The 18,794-nt window shown below is 38.3% G+C and overlaps 4 protein-coding genes across 8 annotated transcripts in view; all 4 read left to right on the top strand.

Moving 5' to 3' along the window:
* Nucleotides 1-554: 554 nt before the first annotated feature.
* LOC104800680 (glutamate receptor 2.7-like) lies at nucleotides 555-4,606 on the top strand. The gene is made up of 5 exons (XM_010523571.1): nucleotides 555-967; nucleotides 1,573-2,903; nucleotides 3,011-3,323; nucleotides 3,406-3,800; nucleotides 3,928-4,606. Exons 1-5 carry the CDS (start codon nucleotides 685-687, stop codon nucleotides 4,561-4,563), a joined length of 2,958 nt encoding a protein of 985 aa, XP_010521873.1. The 5' UTR covers nucleotides 555-684; the 3' UTR covers nucleotides 4,564-4,606.
* A 1,531-nt stretch (nucleotides 4,607-6,137) lies between these two features.
* Nucleotides 6,138-9,732, top strand: LOC104800679 (glutamate receptor 2.7-like). 4 transcript variants are annotated; one of them, XM_010523568.2, is made up of 6 exons: nucleotides 6,138-6,236; nucleotides 6,465-6,648; nucleotides 7,519-7,979; nucleotides 8,110-8,422; nucleotides 8,501-8,898; nucleotides 9,060-9,732. In XM_010523568.2, exons 1-6 carry the CDS (start codon nucleotides 6,207-6,209, stop codon nucleotides 9,663-9,665), a joined length of 1,992 nt encoding a protein of 663 aa, XP_010521870.1. In that variant the 5' UTR covers nucleotides 6,138-6,206; the 3' UTR covers nucleotides 9,666-9,732. The 4 variants fall into 4 exon arrangements, with proteins under 4 accessions (XP_010521870.1, XP_010521868.1, XP_010521871.1 ...); XM_010523566.1 differs by lacking the exon at nucleotides 6,138-6,236 and having other exon boundaries at nucleotides 6,257-6,648; XM_010523569.1 differs by lacking the exon at nucleotides 6,138-6,236 and having other exon boundaries at nucleotides 6,560-6,648; nucleotides 7,394-7,979.
* A 2,545-nt stretch (nucleotides 9,733-12,277) lies between these two features.
* Nucleotides 12,278-15,806, top strand: LOC104800678 (abscisic acid 8'-hydroxylase 2). The gene is made up of 7 exons (XM_010523565.2): nucleotides 12,278-13,100; nucleotides 13,408-13,560; nucleotides 13,689-13,934; nucleotides 14,188-14,277; nucleotides 14,376-14,561; nucleotides 14,801-14,919; nucleotides 15,451-15,806. Exons 1-7 carry the CDS (start codon nucleotides 12,306-12,308, stop codon nucleotides 15,539-15,541), a joined length of 1,680 nt encoding a protein of 559 aa, XP_010521867.1. The 5' UTR covers nucleotides 12,278-12,305; the 3' UTR covers nucleotides 15,542-15,806.
* A 1,810-nt stretch (nucleotides 15,807-17,616) lies between these two features.
* The window catches only part of LOC104800676 (ATP-dependent zinc metalloprotease FTSH 10, mitochondrial), a 4,857-nt gene continuing 3,679 nt past the window's right edge, over nucleotides 17,617-18,794 (top strand). Inside the window, exons 1-3 of one of the 2 annotated variants that reach the window (XM_010523563.2) lie at nucleotides 17,617-17,970; nucleotides 18,057-18,288; nucleotides 18,436-18,504. In XM_010523563.2, the coding sequence (XP_010521865.1) occupies nucleotides 17,920-17,970; nucleotides 18,057-18,288; nucleotides 18,436-18,504 (352 nt within the window). In that variant the 5' untranslated portion in view covers nucleotides 17,617-17,919. Of the gene's footprint in view, nucleotides 17,971-18,048; nucleotides 18,289-18,435; nucleotides 18,505-18,794 lie in introns of both variants that reach the window. The other variant, XM_010523564.2, reaches the window with a different exon arrangement.

The raw sequence follows: 18,794 nt of genomic DNA, 5'->3' as shown, positions 1-18,794 counted from the left end.
AAATAATTGTGGTTAAGATTACATATGCCCTAATATACAAATATAATAAAGTATAAATGCCAGATAATTATTTAGATATCATGAAGTGCATTTTTTTTAATTTTTTTGGACGATTTAGGAAATAATACAAACTATTATTATAACTAGATAGATAGCAGTGATAACGTACAAAAATTTATGTGCGCCCATTTGCTAGAAGAATTTTTTTAACATTCTATTCTAGAAGTCCTCTATTTATAATTTGCCATTTTCGTCTCAACCATAGATTCAGATATATTCTACATTTGATATATTCTTTGTGTTGATATCCAAGAATATTTTCACATGTACTGTTAAAGTATTTACATTAAAATACTTGCGACTAATAGCGTATGGCTTAATTATTGGTGGTTTTCATAATATGTATACCATTTGACTTTTTTATTATAATGATTTTGTTGATTATATTTTAGTCATTAGAAGGAAAAGCTTTAATTGATTTGGTCAATAGAATAAGGGGATGCATTATATTATAATATGACTAGACTCTTGGCACCATCATCAACCACCTCTCTCTCTCTCTCTCTCTCCTGATGACTCGTTCAAATGGGTTTTCTTCTCCTCTGTCTGTATGTTTAAGAGGGAAGTCAAGGCATCTTCTTTGCATGCTCTTTTGTACACAGAGAGTTATCCAAACCCTAGAAGATGAAGATCTTGAACCCAACAACCAAACACAAATCCTTGTTTGATTCTTTGGCTGTTCTCGTTTGGTGTTTGATGCTGATTGGAGTTGGGTTCGGACAGGATTCCAAGACAGAGGTGAAAGTGGGAGTGGTTCTTGATCTCCAAACCACTTTCTCCAAGATCTGTCTCACTTCCATCAACATATCTCTGTCTGATTTTTATGCAAATCACGCTAATTACTCCACCAGGCTTGCTCTTCATCTCAGAGATTCCGACAGAGACGTTGTTGCCGCCGCCGCTGCTGGTTCCTTCTCTCTATCTCTCTGATTACCTTCTAATATGTCACGCTGAGTTGTAATTGCTGCCAACATGCAATTTGCATAATTCCTTTGGATGCATTTCTTTCGCCTATTGATGTCATGACTGATGATTCCTTGGCTTAGTGTATGGAGGGTATATTTGTAATATCATGAAACTATGATTAGGTTAAATATCTTAATGTTGTTAATGATAATTAAACCACTTTACATAATTATTATATAGTGCCTTATAATCCATTATCTTTGGAATTCGATGATTATTAGAAGCAAATAATTCTTTTGAAATATGCTAAGAAATGGAATGATTGGGGTTTAATTTGTTTATTTTTGTTTAATGAAACGAGACAGATATATCACGTTGCTGACTATTCAGAACCCTCTTGTGGGGTTGAAATTGAGTACCAGAGGCCAAATTAATTCAATTCTTTTTGCCTGGTCCGAAGATGATATATATTTTTAAAAAATAAATTAAATATTTATTTTTCCAATTTTATCATCTTTTGTTCAATTAGATTTAATCATTTCAACTTATTATATACACTAAAAAAGGACTGACAATCGGGCTTGTGTTTGCTTGTGGTGCAAGCAGCCTCAGACCTAATCAAGAAGGAGCAAGTGATCGCCATTGTCGGACCTCAGAGCTCGACTCAAGCAGATTTCATGATCAGACTCACCAACAAATCTCAAGTGCCCACCGTCACTTTCTCGGCGACGAGCCCTTCCCTCGCATCGATTCGAAGTCCTTACTTCGTCAGAGCCACTCTAAGTGACTCTTCCCAGGTCGGCGCCATTGCCGCTCTCGTCAAATCCTTCGGTTGGAGAAACGTCGTCGCTGTTTACGTGGAAAACGAGTTCGGAGAAGGAATCGTGCCTTCCTTAGTCGATGCATTGCAAGACGTCAATGCTCGTGTTCCTTACAGAAGCGTGATCTCTCCAGATGCACCCGGTGATGCTATTCTTGGGGAGCTTTACAAGCTGATGACCATGCAGACTAGGGTTTTCGTCGTTCACATGTTGCCGAGTCTAGGGTTTCGCTTTTTTGCCAAAGCCAAAGAGATTGGAATGATGGAGGATGGTTACGTATGGATACTGACCGACGCAATGACGCATCTGATGAGACTGAATGATCCTAAGAACCTCGAAAACATGGAAGGTGTGCTTGGTGTCAGGACCCGTGTCCCGAAATCAAAAGAGCTTGAGGATTTCAGACTCAGATGGAAGAACAAATTTCAGAAAGATCATCCGGAATCTGTAGATGCAGAACTGAATGTTTTCGCGTTATGGGCGTATGATTCCATCACTGCCTTAGCCATGGCGGTGGAGAAAACCAGTGTAATGAACTTAGGGTTCGGCAACGCGAGCATCTCGTGGAATGGCACCGATCATGGAGTATTTGGAGTCTCTCGCTACAGTCCGACGCTTATGCGCTATCTTTCAGATACAAGATTTAAGGGTTTAAGTGGGGAATTTGATTTGAGCAACGGGGAACTACGGCATCTAACATTTGAGATCATCAACCTTAGCGACAAAGTGATGAGAGTGATCGGATTCTGGACACCTGACAAAGGGCTCATGAAGGAATTGGACCAAAGGAACAGAACAAAGGAACGATATACGACAGCAAACGAGAGCCTGGCGACCGTGACATGGCCAGGTGGGTCGATATCTGTTCCAAGAGGATGGGAGATTCCGACAAACAGGAAGAGATTACGTGTCGGAGTTCCGATTAAGAGAGATTTCAAGGAATTCATGAAGGTGACTTATGATCCAAGAACGAATTCGCCAATCGTGAGTGGTTACTCCAAAGATGTGTTCGAAGCCGTTCTTAGACGACTGCCTTACGCAATCATTCCTGAATACATTCCGTTCGATACTCCATACAATGGCTACGGCGATTTTGTCTACCAAGTTTATCTTGGGGTCAGTCACTCCTTTCTCCCTCCACGCCTCGAAATTCTTATAATCGTCCAAATCAAAATGTTATGCAAAATTTTCTCTGAATGCTCTGGATTTCTTACCTGAGACAGAATTTCGACGCGGCAGTTGGAGATATAACCATAGCAGCAGACAGGACGAAGTACGTAGACTTCACATTGCCGTACACTGAATCCGGGGTGGCTATGTTAGTGCCTCTGAGGAACATCCGAGACAAGAACACGTGGGTGTTCCTCAAACCATGGAGCTTGGATCTTTGGGTTACAACTGCATGTTTCTTCATCTTCATCGGATTCGTTGTCTGGGTTCTTGAACACAGAGTCAACGAGGACTTCCGTGGACCGCCTCTGCATCAGATCGGAACCAGCTTCTGGTTCTCCTTCTCCACCATGGTTTTCGCCCACAGTAAGTTCATCTTTCTCTTCTATTATATATATCCAGTATTTAACCATCAAGCATCGTCATTTCACGCCGTGTTTCATGACAGAGGAGAGAGTGGTGAACAATTTAGCGAGGTTCGTGGTGATCCTGTGGTGCTTCGTGGTGTTAGTACTCACTCAAAGCTACACGGCAAGCTTGACTTCGCTTCTCACAGTGCAAAAACTCCAACCAACGGTCACGAACGTAAACCAACTAATCAAGAACGGTGACTACGTTGGGTACCAAAAAGGCAGCTTCTTGTTGGGGATCTTGAAGAATCTCGGCTTTGACGAGTCAAAGCTCAGACCTTTGGACTCGCCCGATGAAGTGGACGAGCTCTTCTCCAAAGGCAGAATCGCGGCACTGTTCAATGAAGTGCCCTACTTGAAGATTATTCGCTCGCAGTACTGCACCAAATACACAATGGTTGAACCGTCCTTCAAGACCGCTGGCTTTGGCTTTGTAAGTTCTTCCCTTTTCTTTCTCTCAACGATAGAAAAACAAAGTTGCTGTTTAATTACGTCAGCGAATCCGGAACTGATGTACTTGACGTAATGATCATCTGCCTCTTGTTTCATGATCCGATCAGGTGTTCCCGAAGGGCTCGCCTCTGACCGGAGATGTCTCGAAAGCGATTCTCGACGTGAATGAAGGCGAAGAAATGCGACAGATCGAGGAGAAATGGTTCAACAGACAGAATAATTGCTCCGATCCAAACACTGCGCTTTCGTCGAACTCGCTGAGTCTCAGCAGCTTCTGGGGCCTCTTTCTAATCGTAGGGGTCGCCTCCGTTTTAGCCCTTCTCGTATTCTTGGCGATGTTCTTGTTCGAACAGAGGCATACACTGATCCAATCCAATGACGAGCCCGAACATTCAATGTGGAGAAAATGGGCGGTTCTGGTTAGAATCTTCGATCAAAAAGACATGAACTCGCATACCTTCAGGAAGAATGATAATGTTCAGAACGTGATCTCGATCAATGGGTCGCCGAATACGCATTGCCCCCCAAGCCCTTCGACTTCACGGAACACGCCATGGACACAGAGTCCGTCAAGCCCTTCCAAAGGTTCGAACTTTTCTTTCTTCAGCGAGCGAAGGAGATCCTCGCTAGTGTCGAGGGACCAACACGAAGATGGAGATCATGGAAAGCTTGAACCTGAAGACGAAAGACAGAGGAGTGAGGGACGGAATTGCAGAGCACAATCCTGGGGATTAGGAGTTTAAAATAATATAAATATTCGTAATCAAATAAATATACAATTGAACAAAGATAAATAATAATTTTACAATAAAATATTAAAATATTTTAAATTTATATATATACACAATTATTTATATTCAGATATAAAAATAAAAATAAAAATAAAATAATGCTTCAGATAATTATTACCCTTTATTAAAAATAAATAATTTGAAATTATAAATAGATAATGTTTTAGTAAATATGAAATTAATTTAATTTAATGATAATGGATAATTTTTGTTAATTTAAAATAACTCATAAATACGAGTTTTTAATATCTTGTATCGGTTTATATTGATTTATTTATTCAATAGTCTATATAAGTAATCATCTCTAAAAATTCTAGAATTAATGCAAACAATTAAGTTTTATCCATTGTTATTCTAAAAAATAATTTTTAAAAACAAAATTAATTTTGATCCAGACTAGATATTTAACCACGATTTTATGTTTCATTTATGTTTGTTAATAATTATTATTTATAGCCTCGTTACTCTGTCCGTGTTCTTTGGTATATTAACCTTTTGTTTTTTATATATACATATAGTTGTCCCTTTGCTAGATGTAAGAATTTTAAAAATTAATATTTAAAACAATATTTATTTATCTCATATTTTAAAAATATTTCGCATTGTTCACCACTAATTTATTTATTTTTTAAATTTTCCCTTTTTCGCTTGTAACTAATGAGACCGAAATTTGTGGTCGCCATCATCATGTCACCACCGTTAATTTCTTTTATGTTTTATAGATTCCTAGTCATTTTTTAATCATTCATTATATTATGTGTTGATCAACGAGATCAGCATAGGAATCTAATTTCAATCTTTTATAGGTTTCTAGTCACCTTCATCACTACGACGATAAAACCAAAGATATATTGGTATAATTTGGTAGGAGTTTGCATAATTCATAAGATTTGGCATTATTTGAAAAGCAATGTTTTCCTTAAACAATAGTGTGATAGCTCCATATATCATGACATGCCATGCAGAATAGACACGTCAATATAGAAAACTAGAAATCCTATAATTTTTTTTTTAAGGACAAGATAGAAGCTCTGTCATCTCATGCTGTACGGGTCAAAGTTATTCATGGTCGGGGGAGTTCCCACCCTAGTGTTTAGTACCCTAGTGTTTAGTGACAACTCCTCTCTACCAAGAGGTTGTGGGTTCGAAACCCAGATATGAAAACTCCCCTTGAGCCGGTCAGCTTTACGAGGTTGGTTTACTTGTTCTGCGTGGTTTGCCGACTATTGCGTAGGGCGGTGGATTTTCTCAGTTCTGCGATGATGTCCTGATGTCGTTCTCGTCCGGCCCATGGGTTGAGAGGCGTTGCGGTGTCCGGTGTTCGATCCGAAGGATTGTAGGATAAGTTTCCCGTCGTAAAAAAAAAAAAAAAAAGTTACTCATGGTCTCGTCGTAAATATATATCCAACCGCCACCAATACGCGGAAGTTTCAAAACAAAACGAGGGGTATATTCGCCAAAACGTGTATATTGTTTTTGGACGATTCTTTTTTCTTCGGAACGGAAAAGGAATTCACGTTCTTCCGTTCGGGGAAAATCCCGAAATTGATGGGTTAATGTGAGCTTATCCATGTGGGACAAGAGTTTTGCGGCAAATGTGTAAATTTCGAAGAAGTTTCGTCTACGTACGTTCCCTTTCTCTCTATGACTCGTTCAAAAGGGTTTTCTCCCTCTGTCTGTATCCTTAAAAGGGATACCTAGGGCGTCTTCATTGGATGCTCTTTTGTACAGAGAGAGTTCCCAAACCCTAGGAGATGAAGATCTTGAACCCAACAACCAAACCCAAATCCTTGTTTGATTCTTTGGCTGTTCTCGTTTGGTGTTTCATGCTGATTGGAGTTGGGTTTGGACAGGATTCTAAGACGCAAGTGAAAGTGGGAGTGGTTCTTGATCTCCAAACTGCTTTCTCCAAGATCTGTCTCGCTTCCATTAACATATCTCTGTCCGATTTTTACGCAAATCATGCTAATTACTCCACTAGGCTTGCTCTTCAATTCAGAGACTCCGACAAAGACGCTGTCGCCGCCTCAGCTGCTGGTTCGTTCCCTCCCTCCCTCTCTCTCCCCCGGTTCCTTCTACGTTACCAAATGTCTGAATTCTATGCATGCGAGGATGATTCTTGGCTTAGTGCCTTTATGATCCATCAGATTTAGAATTCGATTCAGTTTTACTAGAAGCAAACAATTCTTTAGAAATTTGAAAAGAAATATCCAATGCTAGGGTTTAATTTGTTCTTTGTTATGGAATGAAACAGATTTATCGCTTTGTTGACTATTCAGACTCCCTCTTGTGTGGTTGAATTTTTTGTGAAAGCTGTGGAGATTACTAGAAGCCAAATTAATTTCAGTTTTTTCCCTGTCCGGGACAATGTATTAAATTCGTTTAGAAATATACAATTATACATATGTGTGTGAAAAAAAATTCTTTGGACATTTTAGAGAACCATGGGATAATTCGGTTGCTACCCAAGTTTTAAAATGTTTGATTGGTGCAAACATGAACAATGTTAATTCAATTCAATTCAATTTAAAAATAAAATAAAAAATCGTAATCATTCGAAACGTTTTTTTTACTCAATTAATTCAAGATTGTTATTTGTTTTGTTGACTAATTCAAACTGTCCCCCTTGCCCTTGTATGACCGGTGACATTGAATTAGGGTTGAGTACATGTAGGGTATCCTGACTCCTGATTTTTTGGGTTATTCGAGTTTCGTCTTCGTCTTTATGGATTTTGAAAAAACACTATCTCGTTTTCGTTTTTGTGAAACTCGGATACCCAAGACTCGAATATTCATCAATCTCAACGGCAATGGTGAATGTTACTGATCTTGGAGCCGTAGGAGTCTCTCGCTATGGTCCAAAGCTTTTGCACTCTCTCTCAAACATCAGGTTAAAGGGCTTAACAGGGAAATTTGATATACTCGACGGGCAACTGCAGTCTTCAACGTTTGAGATCATCAATCTCAACGGCAATGGTGAGAGAGTGATTGGATACTGGACACTCGACAAAGGGCTCGTGAAGAAACTGGACCAAAGGAACAGAACAATGGAACGGTATACGAAGTCAAAGGAGAGGCTAGCGCCAGTGATATGGCCGGGTGGGTCGATATCTGTCCCGAGAGGGTGGGAGGCTCCGACAAACGGGAGGAGATTACGTGTTGGAGTTCCGGTGAAGAGAGGTTTCGAGGAATTCGTGAAGGTGAGGAAAGATCTGAGCACGAACTCGACCATTATTGTGACCGGTTACTCCAAAGATATTTTCGAAGCGGTTCTTAGACAATTGCCTTATGCAGTCACTCCTGACTACGGTTCTTTCGAAACTCCAGACGAGAACTACAACGATCTGGTCTACCAAGTTTATCTAGGGGTCAGTTACTCATTCCCCTACTATGCTTGAAATGCTTTTTATTGTCTCATCGATATGTTTTCAGACATTTTCCATTCTCCTGAATCACATTTGTCCTAAATGTGTTGGCTTTTAATTTAACTTGAGACAGAGTTTCGACGCGGTAGTTGGAGATGTTACAATAATAGCGAACAGGACGGAGTACGTAGACTTCACATTGCCGTACACTGAATCCGGAGTGTCTATGTTAGTGCCTCTGAGGAATAACAGGGACAAGAACACATGGGTGTTCCTCAGACCTTGGAGCTTGGATCTTTGGGTTACAACTGCATGTTTCTTCATCTTCGTCGGATTCGCTGTCTGGGTTCTTGAACACAGAGTCAACGAGGATTTCCGTGGACCGCCTCTGCATCAGATCGGAACCAGCTTCTGGTTCTCCTTCTCCACCATGGTTTTCGCCCACAGTAAGTTCATCTTTCTCTGCTATTATATCCAGTATTTAACCATTAAACATCGTCATTTCACGCCATGTTTCATGGCAGAGGAGAGAGTGGTGAGCAATTTAGCGAGGTTCGTGGTGATCGTGTGGTGCTTCGTGGTTTTAGTGCTCACTCAAAGCTACACGGCAAGCTTGACTTCGCTTCTCACAGTGCAACAACTCCAACCAACGGTCACAAACGTAAACCAACTGATCAATAATGGAGACCACGTTGGGTACCAGAGAGGCACCTTCCTGCTGGGGGTCTTGAAGAATCTCGGCTTTGACGAATCAAAGCTCAGAGTTTACGACTCTGTGGATCAGCTGGACGAGCTTTTAACGTCGAAAGACGGTATAGCAGCAGCGTTCGACGAAGTTCCCTACCTGAAGGTTCTCCTTTCACGTTACTGCTCAAAATACACAATGGTTGAACCATCCTTCAAGACTGCTGGCTTTGGCTTTGTGAGTTCTCTCCTTTCCTTTTTCACTAATTACGAAAAGATCTCCCATTTACGCTTACGTATGCATGGCGATTTTAGATGAAAAACGACACAAGTTTGTGACAATGTTGGAACACCGACGTTGTTTTTTGATCCATCTGCTTCTGTTTTCATGATCCGTAGGTGTTTCCCAAGGGCTCACCTTTGACAGATGACGTCTCGAGGGCAATCTTGAAGGTGACTGAAAGCGAAGAAATGAGACAGATCGAGAGCAAATGGTTCAAGAAAGAGAGCAATTGCACTGATCCAAACACTTCCCTTTCGTCGAACCGTTTGGGCCTCGGCAGCTTCTGGGGCCTGTTTCTAATCGCGGGGGTCGCTTCCTTTTATGCCCTTACCGTGTTCGCGGTCATGTTTTTGTATGAACACAAGCATGCATGGAACCACTCCAATGGCGAACCTCATGATTCATCGAGATGGAGAAAGTTGGTGGTTTTGCTTAGAATCTTCAACGAGAGAGACGTGAAATCACATACGTTTAGGAAGAGTGGTCATTATTCTCAGAATGCGACATCGATTGACGCATCGCCTAATACACATTACCACCCACAAAGCCCTTCGACTTCGCAAGACACGCCATGGCCACAGAGTCCGTCGAGTCCTTCCAAAGGTTCGAGCTTTTCCTTCTTCAGTGACCGAAGAAGAGACGAACATGAAAACGAAGTTCATGCAGAGGTTGGAGGTGAAGGAAAAGCAGAACATAACTGCGGAACAAGTTCTCAAGCTTAAGTATCGGTTGGATAGTTCATTCCTTGATATCAGCTGTAAATCTAAAATTTGTCACATATTTACATGATTTAGGTCTTACATAAATTATGATATATGTTGTATATGTTAAACCCTGGGATTAAAATCACACCAAACAATAGTTTATTTCATAATGAAATTATTAACTTTTGAGAAACTGTTTTAAGAATCTACAGTCTCTCGTTAGATATATCCTTCTCATTCGGGTATCACTTAAACGGATGATCTTATCAGTAAACCATAAAATATTGGGAATTTTCAACCCCAATAAAATATTTTTATTTTAAAATTTGTTAAAAAAAATGAAATTATTAAATAAAAATAAATATACATATTTTGACGCAAGCGTTGGATAGTGGATACGAGTCATCGCGTAACAGGAGGAGGTGTCCAAACTCCAAAGGTTAACCATTTAATATACTTACACAAGGACTGATATATATATATATAGATATATATATAAATGAATAAATAAATAAATAATAAGGACTGAGGAAAAAGGAGGAGCAGGAGAGGCGCATGCGCAACGGTGGGTGACCCCCCAGATCCCGGCCGGGCCGTCTGGGCCATACTAACGTAGATTTTCTCAGGATGTCACGGGGCCTCTTTTCTCTCATCAGCCGCCACGCTCCTCCACTGCGCGTGTGACACACTCTCTTTCATTTCCTCGCCTTTTTTTTAATCGTTTTTTTATAATGGAATTTATTATTCTTTTTAATCTGGCACGTACTACTATGTCGGTAATTGAAAATTTTATTTTTTTTCCTTCAATTTTTTACCTTCTTATTAAACAATCTGGATTATTGAATAAGCAAAATTTTAATTTTTTGAAGAGTTGATGTTATTATATTTTAGAAGTTTTTTATTTCTCCTTTTCAGAATTTGGACTTTCATATAAAATAGTGGATATTTATGCAAATTATTTTTTTTATTAAAATTTAGTAAATTTCCATTTTGATTAGATTTAATATTTATCTTTTAACCTATAAATTTTAATAACCCAAAAATCGAATTTTATATGGTCACAAATATATTTTTTTACAAAGGATGGTCACAAATATTATTGTAGAATAGGCTGTTTATATCGTTAAAGTTTAATAAAAATTCTAAATTTATCATATTTTTCTCAAAAATTTTTGCATTTTTATGATGCAAACATTTAAATCTCAATTGGATTAGTATTCAAACGAGAAGTCATGATGTGCCTCTCATCCCCGGTTATTTGGCATTAAATTCTCAAGCATGAGATTAAAAATCTTTTATATATATATATATATATATATATATATATATATAATAGAGGAAAATGAATTTTAAATATTCTTTGGTGCTTTAGCTTAAAATTATAGAAAATTATACTAATAAAAATTATTTGAAATTAAGATAGTTTTTTCAAAAACATTGGATTTTTAGTTCATCGTCATCTACTGTATTTTTTACCAGAAAAAAAAAAACATGTATACGCAAATAGACTAATTATTAATATATGAAAAATTATCTGTAATACAAGATGCTCAATTTGTCCTTTCTTAAAATTTCTAAATTGAGTTTGCAATATTTTAAAATTCACCATTAATTGTGGAAAATGAAAATACGTACAACTGGACGTCTCATCGAATCGAAAACGATTCATCTTCATGAAAACATAAATAGGAAAAAAAAATCCATAAAATTTTGGACATTAAAAATAAATATTCAGTATTTTTTGTTTTGTTTTGATAGATTTTTTTCTCCCTGATGACAAGAGAACTCGACCATACAAAAATTTTCAATGGATCCCATTTTATCTTAATATATAGTAACGAAGCCTGTAAGGTCTTTGTTTTTTGTGGTCACTAAAGTGTATTGTGGGGTTTGCCAAGGGCCGATTCAACTACACAAATTAATAAACGAAAAATATTATATATATATATATATATATATATATGTATATTACAATTGATTATATTGTTATATATTGATTTGATAGGAGTTAGAGATCCTTCGTCAAACTATGCGTATTTTATTTAAGAGTTCTATTATTGAAAACTACTAAAAATGGCCTCCAAGTCAAATATATTCGATGTCGTATATATCTGCGATTTTTATTTGGATTGCAACTTTTGTGGTGTTAAGATTTGTATTTTTTAAAACTATGGATTTTATTAAAAAAAAATGTGTGGTGTATTTAAACTTATTCAGTAGTCAATAATATGATAAAATAATTTTTTAAAAATTCATATTTATAAAATAATTATATAAAATCTAATTATTGATAGAAATTTGGATATATATATATATAGTGACATATGTGTTTTGAAGTTTGCCCTCGTCGTTTCCCTCCACGAAACAAATTGTTTTGGTTGATCTAAATAAAGATTACTTGAGAATTTGGTCATTTATAAAACCGGAGGCAGCCATATTAGTGAAAGCAATATTTTAGAAAAAAAAAAGTTTATATACATAACCGAAACAAAAATGCCGTCTATTTCTTTGTTTGCCGTATACCGCCTATTTTCGTTACTCTATTTTTTGGCGTAAATATATATATATATATGCAAAAATATTAGAGTTGTATTTATTTTTACAAAGAAAATAACAACATTATTTGTCATTAAAGAAAAAGAAAAAGGAGGGCCACGAATGAAGTATTTCATTTTTTTTCTTTTATTGTACCTCAACCATCTATATAAACCCTTCAAACTCCCAAACCATGCAGTCACTAACAAGAATGAATACCTAACAGGCAAACACACACATATATATACACGCAAAACTCATATAACTCTTCATATGTATATAAACATGTCTCTCCACTATCTAACAATGCAAATTTCACCATCACCATCACAATCATCATCATCATCACCATCATCACATTCTTTTTCTTCTTCCTCGTCATATTGGTTTGGTTCTGCTTCTACTTTGTTAGTGAATACGATAATAGCAGTGTTGTTGTTGGTGTTGCTGTTGCTGCTTCGGTGGAGGTTTCACCCGATAAAACACAGTCGACGAAGGCTTCCTCCTGGCTCCATGGGTTGGCCTTACGTCGGAGAAACCCTCCGGCTCTACACCGAGAATCCCAACTCCTTCTTCGCCAGCCGACAAAAGAGGTATGGGGACATATTCAAGACACACATATTGGGGTGCCCATGTGTGATGATAAGCAGCCCAGAAGCGGCGAGAGTGGTGTTGGTGAGCAAAGCAGACATGTTCAAGCCCACATACCCACCGAGCAAAGAGAGAATGATCGGACCAGAAGCTCTCTTCTTCCACCAAGGTCCTTACCACTCTTGCCTGAAGAAGTTTGTCCAGTCCTCGTTCATGCCCTCTGCTTTGAGACCCTCTGTTTCTCAGATCGAGCTTCTTGTCCTTAACCTCCTCGCTTCTTGGAGGAACCAACCCTCCTCCATCAACACTCTTCACCACATGAAAAGGGTAATCATTCTCTCTCCCTCTGTTATTTTTTTAAACTTTTGGGTATTTTTGGGACATTATTTTTGTGCACATGTGTTAATTTTCACTGTTTGCCACGTGGGTAACGGTGTCAGAAAGTTATTACAGATGTTGAAATCTTGCGGTTTTCATTTTCAGATGAATTTATGGCATCTAAGGTTCTGTCTCCATATATAGGATCTATTAAGTAATAAGGGTTTGTGTTAAATTGTCGCAGTTAATGGAGAGATCATGTTAATAATCTTTTGTATGGGAATTCATGGAATCCTGTGAATGTGTGTGGACGTAGTATGCGTTTGACGTGGCGGTCATGTCGGTGTTTGGGGACAAAGAGGAAGCAAGTGAAATCGAAGGAATAAAGAATCTGTATCACCGCTTGGAAAAAGGTTATAATTCCATGCCCTTGGACCTACCTGGCACCCCCTTTCACTCTGCCATGAAGGTACATACCTTTCTTTCAAAGTAAATATAACATTTGAGGAAAAAGATTTACATGTTGATTACACGATTGAAATGTGAAACAAATTGTAATGATGTCGATATATATACGATGTTTGAATGAATATGAAGGCGAGGAGGCAATTGAACGAGGCGTTGAGGAAAGTAATAGAGAAGAGGAGAGAGAGTGGAAGGAGAGGAGGGTTGCTTGGAGTTCTTCTTGGTGCAAAGGACCAAAAGCTCGACCGCTTAAGCGATTCTCAGATCGCCGATAACATAATCGGCGTTATCTTCGCCGCCCACGACACAACTGCCTCTGTCTTGACGTGGCTTCTCAAGTACTTACACGACCACCGCGACTTGCTAGACGCTGTCTCCGTAAGCGCCTTTCCTCCCTTTTTGCGTTTTGTTTTCACGATTCGTTGAAAACACAAACGCTCTGGCGATTGTAGCATCTAAAATTAATCCAATAATATATATATATATATATATATATATATATAGAGAGAGAGAGAGAGAGAGAGAGAGATCTTTCTTTACACGGGAGCTAGATATAGCTATCATACTTTTGAAGTATCACGTTTTCAATGTTTTCCGAATTAACCATTTAATCAATATCATTTTTCTCCAGAGGGAGCAAACAGACATCCGACGCAAAATCAAGGAAGAAAACCGAGGAATCTCGTGGGACGACACAAGAAATATGCCATTAACCACGAGGGTACGTACATACCATGCCATTGACCGATCCGATGGTTATTTACCAAAAAAAAAAACAACAACATTTGATTACAGATTAGTCCATTTTGATATGTGTAGGTGATACAAGAGACGCTAAGAGCAGCGAGTGTGTTATCGTTTACGTTTAGAGAAGCCGTGGAAGACGTTGAGTTCGAAGGTTACTTGATCCCAAAGGGATGGAAGGTCCTTCCCCTCTTCCGAAGAATCCATCACTCCGCCGATTTTTTCCCCGACCCTGAAAAATTCGATCCCTCCAGATTCGAGGTACGTATATATATATATATATATACGTACACGATTACGTTATTACATAACGTGATAATGCCATATGTACGTATTTTCCCCCACTCCGTGAGCTCTTATCCATATCAAACCATATTTAAAATCGATATGTATGCATTTAACTAATATTAGGTGTATATTTTTTGTTAGGGTTTTGTAGTTGTAGTAATAATAGTATATGCATGGGCGTGTGATGAAAGTGAAGTGTTGGGATGTGACAGGTGGCACCAAGACCGAACACGTTCATGCCATTTGGGAACGGAGTGCACTCGTGTCCCGGGAGTGAGCTGGCAAAGCTTGAGATGCTTATCCTCCTCCATCACCTCACCACCTCCTTTAGGTAACTTTTTTTTTAATTTCTATTTCTTCGTTTATTTATATATCTTCTGCTTCAATTCTCAACCTTATCTATATAATTTATTTAACACTTTTCGCAATTGTGGTTGAAAATTGCTCCACTGATCCAATATAATTTTATACTTGCGTAAAACATGAAATTTTACATACGAAAAATAAATAGAGGAATAATTTCTCATACTATAAGACGGTTAGTCTCATGAACGAGGAAAAATACGACGTGCTATATATATATATATATATATTTCAAATTATGTGAAATATTATAAACATGTGATGATGATAAAATGGATGAATCCGCCAGCTAGCTGTATGAAATAGAACTGCGACGACGACAATCATGAAAATTTGTTTCTATTCATTTGGGATACCTTAACATGTGAGTAGATATTTTGTCGAAATGATAACTCCTCCCAAACAGTTTCGTACGCATGTGAATGACTGCTTGCCAAAGTAGTAACTTATGTTTCATGGCCCAACACGTTAATAAGTTACTTTTCTCTCTCTCACGCAGATGGGAAGTGGTGGGAGATGAAGAAGGAATACAGTACGGTCCTTTTCCTGTGCCCAAGAGGGGTTTACCAATAAGGGTAATCCCTATTTGATCCAAATTAGGTAATCGCAATTCACGTTTCCTGCAAAAAAAAAAAAAAAAGATTTGTGTTTTGTTTTTTTTTTGGCAAAGCCCTAAATGAGTGAAATGCTGGGCGACTCAACAAAATGTTCGGTAGAGAGTTTTTTTTTTAATTTTTTGTTTATATTTTGATGTTGTATGTTGCCTATAATATGGCCTTGATCTCGTGTAAATCTGCTGAAAAAAATTCCATTGTACATTCGTAATTCAGTGAAAATCTTTTTGTTTTCTGCCAATTTTTGAAACTTTTTTCCAACCCTTTTCTTCCCTTCTGTTCCTTGAAATTCAAAATTCAATGATAGGATAGGGTCTGATATATTTGGACCGACCTAAGGTCAGAATGGGAAAGTCAACATCGAAATTGAATTAAGCACTATGTGTTCAGAAGTCGAATGACATTGGACATTAATGTACAAGAAAAGCAGCTCAAAACCGTGATCTCTAGTGGTGATTGGTGAGAACGGTGAAATGTCAACAGTTTTAACAAGGACGCGAAATTCAATTTAAGATTTTAGTATCGTTTTCATGTCTAAAAGCTTTGGGGGAAAAAAGGCCATACTGTAATCTTTCAAATTACTATTTACAATATCCGATCGGTGTAAGATTCCTTTCAGACAGAATTGAGGACGACCTTACAGTTGTCTGTACGGAAGAGCAAATGATCACGGAACCCATCTGGGTCTTCACCACGTGTCCTCATTCTCGGTGTGCATGCGACGACTCCACGTAAAAGCCCCATCCAACACATGCTTTGCATGGATACGTGGCGCTCTGGTGTTCCATATAGGAAATGAATCTTCATACCCTCTTTGTCCCGGACACGTCTCTGTCCCGATTCAGAGATTCTTTGGAAAAAAAATGTTTTCACACTGGTCCACTTTTTCTTATCCCTAATTTCAGAAAAAAAAAAGAGAGAGCAAAGTTTCTGAATGAGACCAAGGGTTATAAAGAGATTTAACACAAGGACCAACCCTTTCTTATCCCTTTTGTCCCCTCCATAACCATCTCCAAGTCTTCACATGATTGGTCACAACAAACGTCTCTCTCTCTCTCTCTCTCTCTCTAAATCATTCTTCAATATTTGAAGATGGAAATTGGAATTGAGATGATGAAAACGATTACAGGGAGAAAGAGGGCACGTACGTAACACTGAAAAGAAACGCGACCAATCCGTTTAAGTAGCATAGAGACATTCCATGAAAACGCATTTTGAGAAGAACCAAAATCCAGTTTACGTGTCATCGTTTTCATTCTTCTCGATCTTTCGAAGCGTTTGGTTTGGATTATTACGCAATATAGGAAACTGAAATTTCTAGCCTTGACCAATACAGTTTCAATAGTATTCATGTTAATTTGTACGTACCGCAATTTAAGTCTACTGTCACGTCATTATCCCGAACAATGGCATGCCAATGAATTTAGCTCGTCAATTCTATTCATATGCAATATTAGTATATTACATGTCTATGATTTTATAATATTGCACGTGGGGACAAAGGATGGTCGAACAATTCTGTACAAAGATTTCAATTAACGTGTAACACATTTCATGGAGATGGTTACTCAGAGAAAACTTTCAAGGAATCTGCTACAATTTTATGCAAAATTAATCCACATCTTTCTATGTCAAGTTATAATTAATCAAATATATTTATACAAAACAAAAAAAAAAGAAATATATATTTAAGAGTTAAAGTATATATGCTTCTTTCCTGTTTTTCTTTTTTGTGTCAAGTACGGGCTTTTCATTAAAAAAATCATTCATCGCTAGTCAATTTTTCGTTCTACAAAAAAGCAAAATCAAGGGCCCAAATTACAGTTAAATATGGATGAAATGGGTTTTGAATTGGGCTCAATTTTCGATCCATATTTACGACCCGACCCAATGAATCGAAATTAGTATATTACAGGATACAGATTCCGAAATTTGGTTCGCTTTGAGATTCGCCAAACCAGTAAATGGTTTTCAGTCTACCGGAGACAAAACCGGTTCATGTTATCCACATCCAAAAATATCTACAGGAGGTCTTCACGCGCCTGGTGTCTTGTCTTCCAAGCAGCTCAAAAACCTTGAATTTTTCCCCCATTTCTCAACAAACCGATAAAAACCGAAAAATTCGATCTGGTCTCGCTATAAATTTCGTTCTGATGTCGTTGTTCTTATACTATCCACGGTTTCAAAACCCTAATTCCTAAGATTTTTTGCTGCACGATTTTTTCTGATCATCTGTTTTTCGCCGCAGAACCGGAACAAACGTCGACGTTTTCCGCGTTTAGATTGATCAGATCTCCGATTTCCTTCTGTTTGTATTATACGCGCACCCTTTTGTTCGTCTTGATTTAGTGGTAATGATCTTCTCGAAGCTTGCTCGCTCAGCTGCGCGATCCTCTCCTTCTAGGGTTCGTTTTGTTTGCTAATTTGGTTCTCGAATTCGCCATGTTATTTTTGTGGGTTTTCCTAAATTTCATCTTTTTTAGTGAACCAGGGTTCGTTGTATAGTGGTGGTGTGAGATCGGCGATTCTGAACGAGGTGAAGCTGCAACAGCTGCCGGGTCTGGAGGTGGCGGTCAATCAGGTGGACGGCGGATTAGTGTTTCTGAGACAGCAATTTGCTTCTTTGGCATCTCGGAAGGGCTTGATTACCAGTGATCTGAGTGGTGTTCTTGCTAACCCTAGAATTCGTCGGTTGTTCTCTAGTGAAGCCCCTAAGAAGAAGAGTATGGCGCAAAACCCTAAAATGACTTGTTTTTTCGACTGAGGGATTTAACGTGCTCTTGAAAGCTATGGTTCCATTGATTTGAGACGGTAGCTGGTACCATTTCTGAGATGTTTCCGGTTTCTTATTGCTGTTTTTGTTTTGGTAGATTATGAGAACTACTACGCGAAAGAGGCAAAGCAAACCCCCAAGAATGAACAGAAATCAGAGTCTAAAGGTTACCTCTTCACCAACTCTCTCATCCTGCTACGTTATGGGAAATGACTATACGACTTACACTATATGTTATGTTGAAGAAAATGGTTAGGGCAGCTGACTTTATAGAGGCGCTCGTGGGAATATCTATTTTCTTTTTAACATTTTGATTAGACAACGAAGAGGAAGTCTGCATTTGGTAAAGGAGTTCAGGCCGTTAGTAACACTTATGAATTGCTAGTTTTTAGCAAGTGATGGAGAAATGGGTAATCTGTGAATGAAGCATAATTTGTGCAATCCCCCCCCCCCCCC

Source organism: Tarenaya hassleriana, unplaced genomic scaffold, assembly GCF_000463585.1.
Source record: "Tarenaya hassleriana unplaced genomic scaffold, ASM46358v1 Cleome7, whole genome shotgun sequence".
Taxonomy (NCBI): domain Eukaryota; kingdom Viridiplantae; phylum Streptophyta; class Magnoliopsida; order Brassicales; family Cleomaceae; genus Tarenaya; species Tarenaya hassleriana.
The sequence above is the reverse complement of the archived record's forward strand: the minus strand, read 5'-3'. Positions and strand labels throughout refer to the sequence as shown.